At 35.6% G+C, this 17321-nt stretch overlaps 1 protein-coding gene across 9 annotated transcripts in view; it reads right to left on the bottom strand.

The window, feature by feature from the left end:
• The window catches only part of HECTD1 (HECT domain E3 ubiquitin protein ligase 1), a 59690-nt gene that overhangs the window by 24378 nt on the left and 17991 nt on the right, over positions 1 to 17321 (bottom strand). For 4 of the 9 annotated variants that reach the window (XM_071426952.1, XM_071426946.1, XM_071426953.1 and 1 more), the window contains exons 4-22: positions 16264 to 16491; positions 13404 to 13685; positions 12831 to 13119; positions 12444 to 12520; positions 12257 to 12355; positions 11817 to 11931; positions 11102 to 11276; positions 9650 to 9788; positions 9288 to 9458; positions 7974 to 8196; positions 5183 to 5458; positions 5003 to 5079; positions 3462 to 3596; positions 3083 to 3229; positions 2688 to 2782; positions 2185 to 2290; positions 1126 to 1260; positions 901 to 1040; positions 93 to 416 (exon numbers count right to left, since the gene is read on the bottom strand). In XM_071426952.1, the coding sequence (XP_071283053.1) occupies positions 93 to 416; positions 901 to 1040; positions 1126 to 1260; positions 2185 to 2290; positions 2688 to 2782; positions 3083 to 3229; positions 3462 to 3596; positions 5003 to 5079; positions 5183 to 5458; positions 7974 to 8196; positions 9288 to 9458; positions 9650 to 9788; positions 11102 to 11276; positions 11817 to 11931; positions 12257 to 12355; positions 12444 to 12520; positions 12831 to 13119; positions 13404 to 13685; positions 16264 to 16491 (3233 nt within the window). The remainder of the gene's footprint in view (positions 1 to 92; positions 417 to 900; positions 1041 to 1125; positions 1261 to 2184; positions 2291 to 2687; positions 2783 to 3082; positions 3230 to 3461; positions 3597 to 5002; positions 5080 to 5182; positions 5459 to 7973; positions 8197 to 9287; positions 9459 to 9649; positions 9789 to 11101; positions 11277 to 11816; positions 11932 to 12256; positions 12356 to 12443; positions 12521 to 12830; positions 13120 to 13403; positions 13686 to 16263; positions 16492 to 17321) is intronic. The other 5 variants (XM_071426955.1, XM_071426950.1, XM_071426948.1 and 2 more) reach the window with 3 other exon arrangements.

Raw genomic sequence — 17321 nt, 5'->3', positions numbered from 1 at the left:
TACAAACACAGTACACACTAAATTAGTCTACAGTCAAGTACATTTTTAACTGCACTCAGTCTTATGAAAAGTAATAAAAAACACTGACATACCCTGGTTCATTGAGACTACAGTCATCAACATGAGTATACAAAGTAGTCCAGTTCTGTCCATCCTTAGATACCTGGAAAACCCAATTTCTGAGAGCAGATCGTCCATAACCTCGAGCATGGCGTAATGTGTAGGCTGATGGAATAACCCAAAGGCCAAGGTCTATGGCAAACCAAGCATTCTTATCATCATTTGTGTGACAATTGAGAGCTGAACTGTCACGGCTCAGGATGTCTTCTAAACGACCATAAGGCAGATTTCTTCCTTCTGAGGATGTAACCACTACTAATCCATAGGCTGCTGGATTTACCCACTCATATGCAGTTCTGTATTTAAAAAGAGAAATATATTGTTCAATTATTACTTAAATAAAAAAACCTAGTTTGAGCGATATTTGACATTTACTGTAAATTGCACATAACAGCTGAGTTTATCACACTAAAATTATCAATATAATTTTAGATATGTTTCAAGCATAATTTTGTGTTTTTTAAAACACCGCAGCAAAGGAAAAAAACCCAAACCCAAATGAACAAAATCAAACAGAACCATGGCAACCAAAAACTAAGACCCAAACTTCCCCACTCCATCTTCTTAGGGAAGCATAAAACAAATCCTGAATACAAGTGATTCAAGTTTTCTATTATTTAAGCAGATCCAAAAGAAATTTAATTCTATGGATTAAAAGATATCTCCCACTTCTAAGAAGTAACAGATTTCATTTCATTATGAATTCCTCGTCCCCATCCTGCCTCATGGATTAGAGTTTATTGCGTCTGGCTTTAAAACATCTAGCTTTGAAAAACTCACTTTGCATTTGTTCCAATCCAGTAAATAATTCCATTTTCATCAAAATCATGTTGATGCCTGAACACAAATGTCTGACCTTCCCGTAGTTTTCGTACAAAAACAAATGATGCCCTATCAAAGTCGTACCACTGCTTTGCTACCTATATATGAAAGAAAAAAAGCCAAATATTAAAGAAGCAGAATATAAGTATTCCCTGTGAACTCTGTGTGTGCCATGCAGCTCACCATTTTCAGGAGATACTGTTCTAGAGATTCAACAGTTGCCAGTGGCTCCATCTTGAGCATTCTACCAGTTCGATCTATCAAAGACGTCTCCCCCGAGGCACGTTCCAAACGAAACCTCAAGCGCCTTGTCAGTATCTGAAAGAATAGCCAAACATTCATCAAGGCTTTCCTGTTTAGGTTTTGGGATTTTAATAAAAACAGTGTATCTCACTACAACCGTTTTAGTGGCCTATCATGTATTGTTGTTGCTTTAACTTAAGCACTATATTCCAATGAAATGCTTTAAAAAGTAATCTCCTAGTACTACCTCCAATTATCCAAACAATTCTTTACTATGACAACGTGCAAGTCAATTACACGCTCAGGTAACATTTTCTCACTTTTCCTATGTCTTCACAGCTTTTATTTGTTGACTAGCAAATACAATAATATAGAAACTGAAAACTATTTTCAAAAATACTGAACAGCAAGAGTGGTTTTGCAAGTCTTTTCAACTATTTCCTAGACATTTAACATCAAACCAGAAATATTTATACTTCCCTACCCATGTTGCAAAACTCTGAACTGTGCTTTCAAATAGAAAAAATTAAGACTCCACACAAACTGGGAAAAAACAAGTAATATTTTTAGCCAAACTGCCAAGTTTCCTGTAGAACAAGCTGCTGAGCCTGGAGGCATCTTGCATTATCAGTTCAACACAGAACCATAGACATGACCCTTTAAAGCCTATCCCCGTTCTTACTAATAATTGTCTCGTAATCACAGTAACATGCCCTTTAACTAGAGGGCATGTTCCTATACAAAGACAATACTTGAAGACAAAACAAAGAACACATTATCTCTTCAATCAAAATTTACTTTTACCTCACGGTGTTTAAATGACAGTAGAGGAACAGCCATACATTTCAGCGCTAGAGGAAACAGATGCCAAAATTTGGTTGGTCTTTACCTAATTCTACCCACATCTACAAGAATGTGATTCTTGCAGACACGGTGTGCAACATATAACCCTCAGCTGAGCACCACTCAGTGGGATATGCTGTTGTCACTGTGCATTACCTGAAGATTGTACGTAGATCCTGGTGTATCATACAAGTGGAGAGGTAGCCGTTCAATAGATTCTAACACTGCTATCAACTTCCGAATTAATGCAACTGCTGGACGACTGTGAAAGAGAACAGGTACTATGTTACCACAAAACAAAACAAAGAAAAAAATTTTACAGTATCTCAGAAAACAGGATCCACCTGAGGAAACTATCTCAGCATGCTATTTCTACTGATGGTATCTGTTCTAGTCACATGGTTACAGCACAGTGAGAAAGATACAAATCTGCACAGTGATGAACAAGTCACCTTCATTTTGTCAACAATGTTCTATGGGTTGACTCTTAGAGACAAAAACTTTCAATTTCTACTTCAATATTAGGTGCTGTCTTTCAAGATCAATTTTCTATTCCATTGAAATGGAAAGAACAGGTAATTTTTCTTTAAATTATTTTAAACATACCATACTGCTTCAAAATTTCAAAGAGGATTTTCCTGTTTTGGTATTATTTTTACCTTTCATCATCCTCATTTTCGCTGAATGCTGTTTTGAAAACGTTTATCCTCTCTACCAGTTGACTACAGTCTTGTTTCACATCCAAATCAACATTCTAGGAGGAAAAAAAAACCAAGTTACAGACAGGCAAAGACATCTATGTAGTCTCACTGAAATCCCAATCCCAAAGCTAATCACCAGCCATTAGACCTGAACAGAGCTGATTTATTTTCATTCAAACTAGTCATCTACTCTCTTATTTTCAATAGGTAGACCAGTAACTGAAGCAAGTCTGCCAAATTTTCACCAAGACCAAAAAAAGACAAATTTATGACAGATCTTTTACATTATGCACATGCCTTAACTTCATTTTGTTAGGAAGTTTTTCTTTAAACACTTATGTCTATAAACTTACATTGTTTAAAACTGTCAGCAGCGATTGAACTAAGCCACTGCTGCACATTTCATATGGAGAAATAGTATTCTCATCCTTCAACAGTACAATTAAGTTTTCCAGAGCAGTCTTCATTAAATCTCTCCATGTATTTTCTCCCTCAATGCACTGAAAGACAAAAAGATCATTATCATGAAACAAAGTAATCTGTCCACTAGCTTCAGTTGAAAAATCACGTCCTAGGAAAGTACCTAACTAGGTAATACATGCATTAAAACTCCCCCCACGTCAGACATGCTATCTCTGCTTCATGACTCTGCGTCACATCATGACAGACTAGTCTGAACATTATCTGATTTCCACTGATGTCACACATTAAAAATAAAGGAGATACACTTACCTGCCTGTTTGCATGAAGTTCCCATGCAGACTCTAACTGTGTTGCTATGTTCCTCAGTGTTACAACTACTCCTCGAGGCATACTTTCAACAGCTTTAAAATGATCATCATACAAATCTCTTGCCATAGTGCGCACCTACAAATGGATTTTGATAATCAGAAGTCAGACCTTACTGTCATGAGATCATTACTACACTCCCAGATACCACAACCTTGGTCATTATTTTTATGTCCAACAGGCAGACAAATCGGGAAGAATAAAAACGCATGTGCATCACAAAATGCTACGGTTGTGAAAAGAAAAAGGTACAGGAGAAATAAATGGAAATACACAAAATCTTATTGACAGAAATGAAACTTACCATCATGTATTAGGTTACAGCATAAAGGGTAGTAGGAAAAGGTATGATTCTCAATCTGTCAATCTTTCTTTTAGAACCGTATCATGGATCAGGTAATATTTTTAAATGTACACCTAAGCAGGTTTAATACAGTTTCTGAATGCTCTATCAACATTCCTTAAACCAATTCACACTAAGTCCCTATACAACCTCGTTTAGTAAAAATTACTCTTACTACAAAGTATGGTTCACACAAGATACAGATTAAGTTAGTTCTGACTAAACAACATCTTTCTTTTGTAAGAAATTTCCCCAGAAATCTTTCATTTTTATTATCATTCTATGTGCTACAATAATACATTACATAAGCTTCAGAACTACACAGTACAATCTTAGGTATAAGAGAACACTGTCTTTCTTTTATCATCCCACATATTATCATTCACACACAGTGTTTTAGCTTTCAATTTAGTGTCACATTTCCTAAGATATATGTCCTAAAATGCTGCAGATATAAGGGACAGGATATATTGGCTGCACTGTTAGAAACTGCAAGACAGATAAAGACTAAAGATTAGCCTGAGCCCTTGGCATAAGTGGATCACAAAATGTACTGTTATTTTGTGGTTTTTTTGTAAAGAGCTTAATACTTGATTTCTTAGTTCCTCCTTTTTCCCCTTCATTTTGAGGAGAAAGAAGAATTTTAAATTTATCTAAAATGAGGGCGTTTACTCATTTTGCTGCTTCACTACCACAACTCTTAGCCATGTAGACTGTTACTTCCAGCACCCTGTCACAAAATCCAGTCTGAAATTAGTACTTAGATGAAGAGAAGCATTATATGCCTCTGGCACAACTGTAGTATCGATTTTAATATCTTCTCTTGTAGCATAAAGACATAAAAAGCAAACCACAAAACCTAAAGAATTAATGCAAGTCAGGAAGACTGAATTTTCCTACTTTTTTTTGGTTTTAATTCATTTTCCTCTAAAGGAGCACACAGTTTACTAAGACTTTTGGATAAAATCACCCAAAGTGCTTTGTTCTGGTTGATGCTTTCCCCTTCAAGCCTCACAAAAAATTGTATCTCGTTGAAATCAGAGATTTTAATCTTCTAAGAGGAAACCACACCTCCCTAAGAATATTATAATACAAAACAAGCTCAATTAAATTCTAAATATAAAATTTACAGATCACCAACCTTTTGTTTTGTCTTCTCCAGTTTAGATTTCAATTTTCTTCCTCTTTTACCTGTCCAGCCAGTCACAAATTCTGACCCTGCAACATATATTTTAGAAAAGTTGCATTTTCTCATAGCTATGAAAAGCAACAAATAAAACTCCCTCACATACACTTGTTCCTACCTGCACATAACACATACCTACATACTTACCCAAGGAAGTTTCAGCTGTAAACGAATGCTTTGTTCCTCTGTTGGATTCAAACACAAAGCCTGGCAGGTCTTCTTTCAGTATTGTAGCTTGCTGACCATCAGAATTGTGAATAGCAATTTCTCCTTCTTTTAAACAGGTCAGTGACCAGTTTCCTACAGTAAGTTTAGTTGGCCCTGGTGTTGATAAAATTGGCTGGCTTGTGGTAGATGGTTTTACTTGGCTTCGAGCCCTCTGCAACTTCTCAAGGAACTCACTCCTACTTTCTATTTAAAAAGAAACAAATTTGGTTTTTTCCAACAATTGCTTCCATCGTTATGCAGAACTTTTTTCAAGAGCAAAACAACTGAGTACATTCAATGCAAAATTAACTTTGAAATTAAGGGTCTTAAAGTGTCCTAAATTTCTGTGTAGCATATTTCTGTACTTCAACAGTGATTTATTCTACGATCACATCAAAGCTGCAATGCAACAATGCAACTCCTTCTGAGAGATGCAATTGAAATGTATTAATTCATTGTTACAATTATAATAGGAAGATCAAAGAAATTCAGAATAAATTTTTAGTCTTTGAAAATGGGTCTCAGAATGGTGAGCATGAACTATTCTCGAAAGTGGGTTTTCAGAAATAAGAAATTTTAAAAATATCATAATATCATTAATGAAAAATTTAAATAAATTATATATTTGTATTTTAATCATTAAAATGCTAAGTACATAACTTCAAAAATTCCATTTAAAGTAAAAATGGAAGCACCTCATTAAAGATTATTTCTGTTTGCCTTTTGCTGCAATGACAAGCTCTAGGCTTTTTAAATATGCCCTTTTGTTATAACACAAAATAATGCAAAAACAAATATGCACTCGAGGCACAACATTCTTTACTGCTTAAATTTCATAGCATATACAGAGAAGGCTTATAAAAGTAATTGAGATTTGATATGCAAGATGAAAATTCTGTTAATTAAATGTTTTCAGATTTCCATAATTACATTTTAATACATTTATTATATAGCACATTGCACTGAAAGTACTATATTTCTACATGGTTGGGAATAAATTCAGGTTCCCTTGGACAAAACTTTGAGACTTACTAAAAGCTTCAGAATTACCATTAAATTTCAATTTTTGCATTGAATTTTTTTTCTACAAATTCAAACAAAACAAGTACAGAGTTAATGTGGAGAGGGGTGAGTACAGACCTTCCAAAATGTTCACAGTATATATATTTGACCATCCACCCCAACTTTCATCATGCAATACACACTAACAGATGTCACTACTCAACCCTCTATACTCTTGCCAGTTGTGAAGTTACTAAAAAGTATACCACAAGATTGATCAGTAATGATTTAGGACAGCAGAACATATAGTACAGTTCAGGACTTGATATCATTCTAGCCTATACTGTACTGCAGTCATTTTAGTTAACAAATATTAATTTTTTAAGTAAAAAAGGCTGCTGCACATGCTTAGAGCTCATGGTTAAAGTTCAGGCAAATTACACTGCAACATCAGCAATCTTAGTAGATGTCTATTTGAGTACATATTTTAAGAAGCCTCATTTAATCCTACATTTAGCTCCTTTCCCTCATGATATTCAGACTAGGTATCTTGTTAAAAAACTTTGGATTTATGCAATCTTTTTTGAAAGACTGATTTGAAGTCACATCCTAAATGCTCAAACTGACTTCCTCTAAGTTCTCTTCACTCCAAATGCATCTGAGCTCTCACCATTCCACTCATCTTATACAGAAATAGTCTCATCCCCTTGCCTTGACCATTGGGAAGTGAAAACCAAAAAATTCAGCATCCAGGGAATGCCAAATGAGAATTTAAGAATTGTATGAGAATTTAAGAAATTATCTTCATGAATCTTAAAACTGTACTGTATGATAAACAAGTATCTCAACACAGGACTTATTTACCTTTAAAGGCATTAACCTTATTAAAAAGAATGCAAAGTCACATTTTCTGACCAAAAAAACCAATAAACCTATAAGTGGTTTCCAGCTGCATTATGATCAAAAACATTATATTGCATTTTGTCTTCTTGCCCCAAACTTGATGCATGAAGTCATTAGCACTTCATTTCCATCCTGAATCATAATATGTTCTGTTATTTCAGTCAACAGCTCATTGAAAACATCATAATATTGCAAAGCATTTTATGCCTGCAGGTTCATAAATGCATGAACTGCTGCAAAAAAAAAGATGAAACAATAAAAGGAGGGTTGTTTCTGCATCCAGAACAAGTTGTGTATTCTGTACAGAAAATCAGAACCAGCTGTGCATTGCCAGTGCATAAGGTCTGTTCCCTTATCCTCTCTCCAACAAACAATTAAGACACTGTAATTTGTTTCCCAATCTCGATGAGAAACTTTCCATTACTTTGTCTTCAAACACATGCAAATTCATTCTGCTAGCTAGAAGCAAACAACAAATCACCATTTCAACCTGCTTTTCCTGGGATGGCCACTACAAAGTGCTTTTAATGACTGGGGTGAAAAAATTAAGTACGCATGGAGAAGAATCAAAACAAAAAGTTAATACGCTTTTGCTGGCAAGATGTTTACTTAACACAATTCACCAAGAAAGTCAAGTTATGGACACATGCTATCTGATAAAATGCATCACAATTAACTGACCACCTTCCACCTGTTTACATCCTTTACTATTTAGTAAGCCAATTCCTGCAAAACAAAATAGCTCAAATCAAATTATATAAACAAATGTAACAGTCTCAAAACTTAACCTGGACTTGAGTTACAAAAAGTCTACCTGAGCTGTCAGATCCTCCTTCAGGGCTCCCACTGGAATACATTGTGGCCAGCTTTCCATCCAAGATAAATCTGAACCATCCATTACTACCATTAGATAGCTCCAGGGCTGCAGCATCACTCCAGATATACAGGCAGTCCCTTCCCCTAATGATTGACCAGTCTCTCCAGTGGTACGGTTTACCCTGCTGCAGTTCTTTAGCATCCTCCTGTGGTTCATCCTCCTGCAATAACATTGTATTAAGCAATAACAAGAACCAAAAAAAATCTCCAATCCATTTAAAGAAGAGGGAAAAAAAACCCCAAACAAACAAATAAAAAAACCCCCACAAACAAACAAAAAACAACCACAGACATTTTTAGAGGAGGAGATTCTCTCTCTTTAGGAGAGAAGACTTAATTCAATCCAAAAGTGTAGGAACTATACTACTTCTGCCCGTAAAACATATCCTTAAAAGTATTCTTTAATAGAATAAGATACTTCTTAGAAGTTTTCTTTCACATACAGCTTTATCTACTCAACAATAGCAATGGCCTACTGCCTGCAACATCCGCCTCTGTTCAAAACTTGAATTGTGAGAAAAGAAGCACAAAATGATTGAGGTTGGAAGAAATCTCTGGAGGCCATCTAGTCCAAACCCCTGCTCAGGCAGGGCCACATATGACTGGTTATCTAGGACCATGTCCATATGACTTTTAACATCTAACCACCAAAATACAAAACCAGCACCCCCCCAAGAAATCCCAGACAACCCAAACCCCACAGTAAAGAAGTTGAAATACACACTTAAGATTTAGCTATAAATTTAATTGAATTGGTAACAGAAAAAGTCTGTTATCCATTCAGTTCATCTGACTGGCAATAAGACTTGAAAACTGATAAATAACTTCAATACGCACAGCTTTCATGAAGCAGAAAATTATTTTCTTTTTTATATATTTAACATATTTGATAACAACATTTAAAACATCTCAAACTATTTAATGCATGGACATCAACAGAGATACACTTCTGACACAAATACTTTAGGAAGGATTCATTTTGTTTACCAGTCACTTTCCTAACACTAGGCAAAATCAAGCACGAAGTAACTTGATCACAGGGAAGTATGAATAGGAAAACTCAGCAGATAATAATATGCCAACAGAAAATGAAGGTAGAGAAGAAAATTATTAAAACAAGTGGTATAAAATAAGCATTAATTTAATATCCTAATTCGCTAGCCCTGGCCATTTTTGTAACAATTAACATTTCACTGGAAGTGTCAGTTTTACAGTAACAAATAAATCAAATAAATCAATTCCATACACTTACCTTCTCAGGTTTAGACTCCTCTTCATTTTCATCATCAGATGATGGCCCCGCCAAAGTTGACACTTTACTAATTACACCAAGTCTAGCCAGTTGGTCTAGAAAAAGATCACCACCTTTATCCACTAAATCCCTTATGATTTGCAAGGCTAACAAATGGCCATCATCATCATCCTGTAAAACATTGGGATGAAAAGAAAATAACAAAGGAGATCTTGTTACTTTACACACTAAACTGCATATGTGGTCACAGATGAACTCTGTAAAATTTTTAGGGTTAGTTATTAACAAATACGTGGAATCAATTAGTGTAAATCCTTTTTCTGTACTAGTTTCACAAAGGATAACATTTTCATTCTTCCTACCTCTTGATCAAGCACTGTAGCTGTTATCTCAACCAGTATTGTGGGCAGGTTATGGCCAGCATCAGAGTCACAAACCTCTTTCAGGAGCGCCTCAGAACAAAAATGTATCATTTTTCTAATGAGTGCAAGACTTGCTTTCCTGTAAAAGATCATAGAAAAAAAAAGGTTCTTACAGTGATAAAGCAAGCAAAAAGGTTCAAGATAAGACTTCTTTTGTACACTATTTATGCATGTTTTCAAAACACAAGAATTTTAATCTGTTTCAGTTCTTGCATTACTCTTACTAAGTTCTGGATTATCCTTAAGAATAATGCACCTTTGGTATCTTTTGATTTATAGCACTATCAGTCTGACATACACTTTTCTCCTCAACCCTTTATTAAGTAAACCTATTCTACGTCCTGTCTTTACCCACTTTCAGTGCTGGCAATTCACTTCTGCACACTTTGTCACCCTCAGAGGTATTCAGCCTTTCATGTATTTCCCATATTTTGAGATCCCTTTATCTTTTAACTCTAAACAAGCTATTAGATTATGCAGTTTTCCACCCTAAGAACTATAATTAATATGAAAGGAAATCACTCCTGTAGGGATAAAGATTATTTTTTTGACCAACTTCCAAAAGTCTGATTCATTAAAGTAACTTTCTAGTAGAGAGCCAACTACTTCGCACAATCTGCAACAACAATTAATCACACAGATTGTTAATATAGTTTCTTATTTCTTTTATTTAAAATAACCTAGTTTAAGCTTTCTATCATCAGCTCAAGTAGAGTCTGTCTCTACTGGAGGCCTTTTTATCTTGCATTTTCACCCAAAGTACCTATAAACACTGGGAACATAAGAGATTGGAATCAATGTCATATTTGTAATATAAAAGGCTAAAAGGTTATGATCAGATGCAACTTATCACAAGCATTATGCCATGCACAGTATTCCCTTTGAAGTAATAAATTACATTTACATTTCTGCAATTCAACAGAATTAGAAGCAGCATCTTGTCCAGTTAATACACTGCTAAGTAAGTCTCCTAAAACCTAAAATAGCTTTTTCTAGTCTTGCTGATTTTCCAATGAATGCATCTTGACATTATTTTATTAGTTTTCCTCTACTAAATTACAGCTTCCATTACAGTGGCTACAAACAACTGTAACCAAATCCTGATGCACAGTGTACACAACATACTGTATGAACATAGCATTCTTTCATCATGCTGCTACAGTCAAGAGTATGCTCTGCTCTCCCATGACTAACTAGGCTTTTTCCAACACATCACTTCACCAGAAAGGAAAAAATTTTGCTTAAAGTGCTAAGTAAAAATCACTCTTGCAACACTTCCCAAACAATCACTTCTATTCAAATACATATTGTCATGAGCATTACTTAAACTTTTAAATTTACTTTGGCTTTTCTAAGCACATATTAAGAAACTGTCCCTCATGATAATATTACCTTATTGAAGGCAACATAGTTTGTTGAAATGTTTGTGCAAACACAGGCAATAGTCTTTTCAAGTATATGGGTGCCATTTCTGGATCTCCTTTGGGTTCATTGCATTCTTCCTCATCCTTGTTGGCATCTTTCTTTTTCTTCTCATCCCCTTTGTTGACAGGACACATCCAATCCCCTGGAAAATTTTTCCCCCAACACATTCAATTGCAGAAGTCAACAAACCAAAAAAAAACCCCTTCTAAACATCCAAGTTTTCTTTACTAACAGCCAAGGACCTGAACATGAACGTGCATTCCTAAAAATAGAAAATTTACATGTGCATGACTTCTTGAATAAAAGTATTTAATAGCAAGTATCACCTGTGGCACCAGAATTCTCAGGAACAGGGAAAGTGCAGTTCCCACACAGAAAGGATACCAGAGAAGCTACCAAGACTGACAAGCTCTGAATCCACAACAAAATCTCAGCCTAGCCTGATCCCACAGCTGAAGAGCAGGACAACTGGCACAGTTCATGCCTGCTCAGTTATTTCTTTGGTAATTCCCCTCACTTAACATCATCTTAAAATACTAATGTTTTTGTGGATACTTTATGGGTTAAGGAAGGTAAGTCACAATTTATTTTCTTTAAATAACCTTAATAGAGTAAAATTATTATAACTGCATAACTTAACACATATCAGCATTTCTACTATAGCAAGGGTTATTGGACTCACCTGGAGACTGAAGAATAGCTACTACTTCACTGTGCCCTCTTTCCCTTGCTTTGTCCAGAGGAGTTTTCCCATCTTCATCTCTCAAATCAGGATTTGCACCATGTCGTAAGAGAGTCTAAGAATAAATATTTTTATGTATGAAAAAAAATTGCATTTCTTCTTCCAAAGTAGCAAATGTGCTTTTCATACATCACTCCTACAGTGTTCTCTTGTTTGTAAGTATTCTGTGCTTTTTATATCTGTAGAGCCAATATAAACTACTTTTATTCATTACTGCCCTACTGCCCTATAATGAAAAATCTGTGTTTTGATAAATACTATAAAGAACATGTAAATATTTAAGAGTGCATGTGTCCAGCATATTGCATTGAAGATATTTTGAATAGAGCAAGATGAAAAGTCAGCAGGTAATGGTTTTTAAGAGTCAGCTTAAATCATACCTTTGCTACCTGAGGTCTTCCAAAACATGCTGCATAATGTAATGAGGATGACCTCTGACCTCTGTTAACATCAGCGCCCCTTTCACAGAGGAATTCTACCTGTTAGATAAGAAAAAGGAAACCAGTCTTTTTTATCTTCCTTTACATAAATAATGCAACTTCTTAAGGGAATATAAATCTAATTTACCATTTCCTGAGTTCCAAAAGCTGAGGCCCAGTTTAAAAGAGTTTGTCCTACATCATCCATAAAATTTACTTCAAAAGCTGAAAGATAAAATTAAATAAAATAGTTAAAGTTCCCACAACCATAAAGTTCAACAGTATTCTTTAAATAAAAAGGTCTTAAAAAATTAAGCATCATCAGTCATTCTGGAGAAGCATTTATGCTCTGAATTGCAGTAAAATGTGGCATAGGTGTGCTTACTAACAACACTGTTAAGTATTTAACAAAGTAAGCCAACATGTACATAATGATTTTCAATTAACTACCTCAGCATTTGTTGTGACAACTCAGACTACAAAAATTAAAGCCAAAACAAGCATTTCATTTCTTTTTTGGAGTATTTTTGCTTACCTCCTGTGTCAATTGCATCTATCAGTGCATCAGTATCCTTACTGCGGATGCAATCTATCAGTTGCCGATGAGAACGTTCTCCAGAACTATCCAGTCTCCGCAATCCCGGGATTCTGCCTGTAGATCCAGCACTAGATTTTGGCAGGGCTTTTCTGCCTTCGAACAGTAGCACCAAAAGAAGATCTACTAACCGCATGGTATCCAGCACACATCGCTCGTCACCCTGCAACGCACTTTCTATAGAATCTGGAAGTTCAGATCTTAGGAGATCCTGGAAATAATTAAAAGTCTGAACAATAAAAAATATACAGGGCTTTAGAAAATACTATCAGAATTGGGTTTCATTTCCATATGAAATGTTTCCTTTTTCCCCCTCTTTAAAAGCAACTTACATGTACATATGTGTGCACATATGTCTGTGTATATATATATATGTATATCTATTAAAAATATGATCTATAAATATTTATATGTATATCTATAAAATACCAACATAGATCTTGCATATATTGAAGTATACAAAGGGAAAAATCCCATGAAAACAAAAAGCTATAGCATAAAAGGATTTCTTACATGTGTTACTACTGGAGAGCCTCTACACAGGGTTGACAACAGGCTTACAATAGTTGACACCTGATTACTTAATTTAGAGTCTGCAGCTGTAGATGGTGCTCCAGTGCTACTCCGTCCAGGTTTGCAAGCTGAAGATGGTCCTGAGGCAGTCCCACCAGCAGCTGCCATGCGAGATAACAACTCCTCAGTTAATCCATGTTTAGCTAATGGGGCTGGGTCAACTCCACGCCTTGTGAATCTGTCAGCTAATGAAGCAAAGCATCTCAAAGCTCCATCTGAAACCTAAGAAAGATGTGCAAGAAAAACCGATGAAATCTCTTTTACTTAAGGTGAGAAGGTGCTAACAGGATAGCCACAAGAATACAGACCACATACAAGAACTTGATTTTCCCATGAAGCTTGATCATTCAAGTTATATTTAAAGGTCTACATGTTTCTCTTAAGCACAATAAAGTTTTCAATTCGACCAAGCCTAAAAATAGGACAAAGTGGGAAAAGGAAATTTTGCTCTTGGATAAGGCAGATTATCCACTGTGCACCTGACACAGTGACATGCAAGAATTTTTGTGATAATAAAATACAAACCTCCAAATTTAGGATTGCTACTAAAGGAAGGAAAAAAATCCAACCAACCAACCAACTGCACACTAAAAACTCCAGTGACACTGTGGAAACACGGCTTACTGGTGATCCTCTTAACAATTCAGCAAAAAATACTGCTGGCCAACTGCCCAGGAAAGGACCCAACATCTTTTCATGTCAATACTAAAAATAAAGGAAGATTTTGCCTTTAACATCTCTCTATCTATACACTAGAAGTGTCTCAGTGTTTCAGATCAAGAGGTTTGCACCAGCCTATCGAGATAACTTGCTTCAGGCACATTTGCCTTTAAAGTTGTGCAGTAGCAAACCAGACTGATGTCAAGAAATAGTAGAAAAAGCCCCACAATACCTATTCCCTAATCAAATTCTGAATTGCTATAGTTCTTACTCCCCAAAATGTCAACTCTCAGTCTATTTTCAAAACAACTGTCTGCTATCACAGACCAAGGACTTCAAGGCAGTCACTCATCAACACACAGAACAAGATTAGAGTATTAGCCAGACTTCAGGAAGACAAAAATCTTAAATCTCCATTAAGTTTCCTGACTTCTGGTATGGTCTGTACATGCCAAACATTCTGCATTATCAGTACTCTTTTGAATTTTTTCTTTCATGTGCAAGGGTCACTGTTTTCGTCCTCTGGCATCTTGCTCCTGTTCTTAGACAACACAGATAAACAATTCTGCTAATCTTAATGTAAATTGCAAGTACTCAATAGATCTGTACCTTAACAGCTGCCAGAAATACACAAAAAAGATCACTTGTTAACACACTGCAGTAGTGGCATCAGTAAAAGACTACTTGGAATGTACTCACAAAGCGAATGAGTACTTGGAAAGTATTTACATTTCTTCTCCCAAATTGCAAGTGTAACAAAGGCTAAAAACCCAAAATCATAGATAAACTGCTCTTGGGGCCACATTCATCTGGCCTGAACTTATCCATCAAGTGGTGTTACTAACTGGCAGCCTACACAAAAAGTGACCAAACCCAGCAGTGTAAAAGGACATGGTAGGGAGCAACAAACTTGAAGAGGGACATTACTGGAAAATCCATAATACACATCCAACATCCACTGTAATCCTGAGGCTTGTTTCATGAGTAACCTATTTCTCAAGGATACCAGTACAGATATATTTTCTATCATCTGGGTCCCATCGTAAGCATGCTTATCTCTAAGCTTAACTGCCGAACAATTAAGTTAATTTGAACTCTCATTCAGATCTCCAACAGCCCCAGCAAGTGCTTTTCTCTAACACCTTATAAATTGGGGAACAGTTAAAATAGTACAGACTTAACGGTCTGAATTTCAAGATTACCTTGCCTCAGATGATTAGAGTACTAATAAGATTATTTAATGGCTAAAAACAAGATAGCTTGTTCTGAAATGCCTAGTGTATGACAGCCGCCTGAAAACTTTCAAGATCTAAAAATATATTTTAAAAATTTATCTTATCTCACAGGCAGAGAGATTTAGTTTCCCAAATATGCTGTGCTTAATAAACCAGACTGGAGGCTGGATCTGTGCATGTAGAGAAAGGAATGAGGACAGAGGTCAGAGTAAAATGGGGACTCAGTTCTGAGTCTGGACAAGAAGCCTGGCCAGGCTATAGCAAGAATTTGGCTAAATGGCTATTCCAGAGCATTTTGTGTATGACATACACAAAAGCATTCTACTAGTAGAAAGATAATTCCTCTGGGATTCATTTTCTAGCTTTTTACAAGGACTACTTCAGCTCATATTAGAGGCTTGAGATGAAGTAAGTTAAAACTGAAATAAAGAAGTGGAACAGCATTTCTACTAGTATCATTTAAGCTGGCTTCCAGTGTAGTACTTTCGCACTGACTATGGATGTTCTTATTGCTTCTCTTAGTTTGGCAAAAGAAACACAAACCAAATAAATTTTTACCTCTTACTTACGCTCAATTTCATAATGACTGAGGTACAGTCAAAGAACAATAACAACTTCAGAAACTGTCTCAAAATGCATTGAAAAAAGTTACAAGATATTTTTCAATACAGTTTTCAGAGGTTAAATAAGATTATATTCAAACATCAGCACTTGGAGCCAAACACTAAGGAGTGTTTTTTATTCTCTTATCATTACAACTATAAAGGAAACTATCATAACACCCAAATATAACAACTCCTATGTAAACATACCATTAGGGAGGCTGTATAAAGTTACCTAGTCATTCCTTTATTAAACATACTGAAAGTTAAATTCACAGCACATTGAGCAAACTATTACATTACCTGATGGTCTTCATGTTTCAATAGACTAGACAGTGATTCCACACAGATCTCTAATGAAGAATCCTGAGGTTCCATTTTGCCACAGAGTCTGGATACTACAGCCATAGCTGAATGCAAAGTATCTTTATGAACAAGGTGTCCACTGTCACGAATGAATGTCAGAACACAGTTCAACCCTCCAGCTTCAAACACAGCTCCTGACTCACGTGTACAGATTAATTCTAACACCTATGCCAAAAAGAAATTTAATTTTAATAAACTACACACAAAAAGTCAGTTATTTATATCCATAGTCAGATACTCATATCCATCTACAGAACTGGTTAAGAAAATTAAACAATAAGGGAAAAAACCACAACCCTCTTCCTCAACATCCAAAAGAGGCCAAAGCCTCAAGTACTCTAGTAGTTAGCAGTTACAGCTTTCTTCAAAAATATGGGAGCCAATACAAGAACATTCCCCAAAGGCATGGTCATAACAAGTGTTCATGAAAGTAGATAATAAATTCTCATCCTGGGAGAAACACACAACTGAAAGTTTTGAAACTTGTAAGAGCACCATTACTCCAGTGATGCATTTCTGAGTTGACTGGATACAGTAAATAGAAAATACTTGCATAAATTCTGATGCCATGGTAATCAAGAACTCCAACTATATGCTACCACATGGCCATGAGTTATGCTTTAAATGAGAGATTGTAAGGTCTTCTAAATTTCTCTAAAAACTTCACAAGGGTGCAGGGGAGCTGTATCTAGTGCTATTGAAGAGGTAGTAGAAAATTACTTTACACCAGATAACCCATCAGTATCTGGAGCAATTCTTCATTTCTTTGGTAGCATAAAAATAGCCATTGGCATTCCATTAGCATTCTAGTCACAGAAGACAAACAAGAAATTCCTTCTAATATTTTTTGTTTCCTTTTCTATACATTTCTTTAAAAAAAATTGAGCTGTGAAGAGCACCAAACTGACAGTAAGGATAAGCAGCAGTGTCAGCATGTACACTTTTGTCATAATCTATATTTTAAATCACATTTTAATAAAAGAAAGGATTGGAAT

Source organism: Agelaius tricolor, unplaced genomic scaffold (assembly GCF_023055355.1).
Source record: "Agelaius tricolor isolate 1412-34295 unplaced genomic scaffold, bAgeTri1.0.p SCAF_5, whole genome shotgun sequence".
Classification (NCBI taxonomy): domain Eukaryota; kingdom Metazoa; phylum Chordata; class Aves; order Passeriformes; family Icteridae; genus Agelaius; species Agelaius tricolor.
The sequence above is the reverse complement of the archived record's forward strand: the minus strand, read 5'-3'. Positions and strand labels throughout refer to the sequence as shown.